The sequence below is a fragment of the Empidonax traillii genome, unplaced genomic scaffold (assembly GCF_003031625.1).
Source record: "Empidonax traillii isolate 1590-97213 ecotype Southwest subspecies unplaced genomic scaffold, ASM303162v1 scaffold1350:size273897, whole genome shotgun sequence".
Lineage (NCBI taxonomy): Eukaryota > Metazoa > Chordata > Aves > Passeriformes > Tyrannidae > Empidonax > Empidonax traillii.
This window is the reverse complement of record NW_020956543.1, coordinates 192330-194801: the sequence shown is the minus strand read 5'-3', so window position 1 is coordinate 194801 and position 2472 is coordinate 192330. Positions and strand designations below refer to the sequence as shown.

Here is a 2472-nt window from a genome sequence, read left to right as displayed (position 1 = left end):
GTGCAGGCGGCTTTTCTTCTGCCCGCGGTATCGCCGCCGCAGGCGGACGATCGCCCGTAGGGGAGAAGAAAGAGAAGCTATTTTCCTTGAAGCAGCAGGGATTCCAGCATCTGGTACTTCTTCCCCATCGCTCTCAGAGCAAGATGCCTCTTCTTTTGCATCGCTTTCAGCACAGGGCATTTCCCCTTCCCCATCGCTGTCAGTGCCGGGAATCTCTCCTTCTCCATCGCTGTCAGTGCCGGGAATCTCTCCTTCCACGCTGCCCTCAGCACAAGCTTCCTCTTCTTTTGGGCTGGCCATCTCTCCTTCTGCATCTCTCTGGGCACCAGACACTTCTCCTTCAGTAGAACTCTCCACACAGGGCATCTCCCCTCCCAGATCCGCTGCTGCGGCAGAGGACACTTCCCCATCCACCTCAGCACAGGGCAGCTCTCCATCCATCTTGTCGGGTTCTTGCAGCCCATTCACATCATCTTCTCTCTAAAAAGAGAAAGAACAATATAAGATCAATCTTTGTCAGATCAGGAAGTGACCAATGACAGTGAAATTAGACAGATATCCCGCTTTCTAATGGACAGAACAATTACCTGCAGCAGTGGCAAGGTGGCAGAGAGAGACTCTCAGACCTAAGCTAACTTTCTGGAAGGTGGCCTAGATGTGCAAAACCACAGATGAAATTCAGTATAAATAAATGCCAGTGGATGTGTAACACAAACCCAACCCTGCCTTCACATGCAGAAGGAAAGGGCAGAGCTGGCTGAGGCCAAAGCCAGAGGCTCCACCGTGAGGAAGAGGCAGGACAGCAGGACAGACTGACCCATGCTCTGAATCAGAGCTGCCCAGTCCTCCTTCCCTACACCTGCTAAATTTAAGGAAGACACAAAGCCACACCCCTGTGCCAGCACACCCCTCCACCCCTCTAGGGAACAGTCACTCCTACACCGTGACTGAGCCTGTCAGCAGCACAGGGCTGTGGGGAGAGGAGCAGGGCTGCCCCACAGGGAGGGGGTGGAGTCCCCGTCCCTGGAGGGGTTTGAGCAGAGCCTGGATGTGGCATCAGTGCCATGGGCTGGGTGACAAGGTGGGGTTGGGTCACAGATTGGACTCGATGACCTCAGAGGGCTTTTCCAATCTTAATGATTCTGTGACCCTGCTACCCCCACAGTCCAAGCCTGTCCCACGTGCCCACACATTCCCACCCTTGGACACGCAGCAGGCACTGTGTCCCCCCCACAGGAGCCCCCCGAGCTGCACAGGGGAGTGCAGGGACACGATCACCCTGGGAATACCCAACACATGGACAAACCTCAGCTGGCAAAGGAGGGGGACGAAGAGAGGCCCCAGCAGCGGGGTGTGACGACACGAAGCACAGACACGCTGGGGAAGCCCTCAGGAGAGCACAGCCTGGACGCAGCCACACGGCACAGGACACACAGCCACCTCCATGTGCTGCAGCCCCAGGGAGGGCTCTGTCCCTGCAGCAGCTGTGTCACAGGGGGAGGGAGGGTGTTCTTCCTCCACCTCTGGACCGCAGCAACACTGACGCAAGGGGTGGTTTGCTGCGGTGACAGTGCCAGCCCCCAGAGCAGGAAACTGGCGCGGGCAGGGCGGGAAAAGCTGCTTTCATCACCCACCCAGAAAGGTCAGCCCTGGGTCCTGCCAAAGCACCACGTCTCTGGGGAGGAGGAGGAGGAGGAAGACGTCCTAGAGGGTTTCTTATTAACTCGTTTCAGCTCAGCAGGAAGTCACCAACCTGCACAAAGTCACGTTCCCGAGTAGGTTCTGCTTCCCCTGCCTGAGGCTGATGCTGGCACGTTCCGAGCCCGAGGGCACCCAGGGAGCCTCAAGGGAGCCACAGGCACTGGGAAACACTCCCAGAGCCTCCTGGCTTCACCCTGCACCTTCCCTGGCTCCTCTGAAATGCTGGGACACGCGAGTGAAGCCTTCACCCCGCTCCAGGGACAGGTTGGTCCCAGGACCATGTGCCAGTGGCTGGTTGAACCGAGCCTGGCGCTCATCGCTGGAGCTGCCACTGCTGTGTAGCAATTAACCCTGAGTGCTAATTGCTGACCTAATTCCTGACCCGGTGCAGGCTCTGGTGTGCAAAGGCAAAACCAGCCAGACGGGATCTGGAGGAGGCCCTGAGGTGGCACCAGGAAGGAGGGCAGGATGCCACCACCACCCAGGATGCCACCAGGAGCCCTGGGCTGTCCCCACACCATGCTGGCATCACACCCTTGCTCCTCTCCATCCTGCACGCTTTGCCTTGCTCACAGAGGGCCTGAATCATAGAATCATAGAATCATAGAATAGATTGGGTTGGAAAAGACCTCCAAGATCATCAAGTCCAACCCCTGATCCAACTCCAATTACTATATCATGGCACTAAGGGCCACATCCAATCTCTGCTTAAAAACCTCCAGGGATGGTGAATCTACCACCTCTCTGGGTAGGCTGTTCCAATGCTTGATT

General features: G+C 57.1%; 1 protein-coding gene across 4 annotated transcripts in view; it reads right to left on the bottom strand.

Moving 5' to 3' along the window:
• The window catches only part of TOR4A (torsin family 4 member A), a 16500-nt gene that overhangs the window by 2968 nt on the left and 11060 nt on the right, over window positions 1–2472 (bottom strand). For all 4 annotated transcript variants that reach the window (XM_027906749.1, XM_027906747.1, XM_027906750.1 and 1 more), the window contains exon 2: window positions 148–478. In XM_027906749.1, coding sequence (XP_027762550.1) covers window positions 148–441 — 294 coding nt within the window. In that variant the 5' untranslated portion in view covers window positions 442–478. The remainder of the gene's footprint in view (window positions 1–147; window positions 479–2472) is intronic.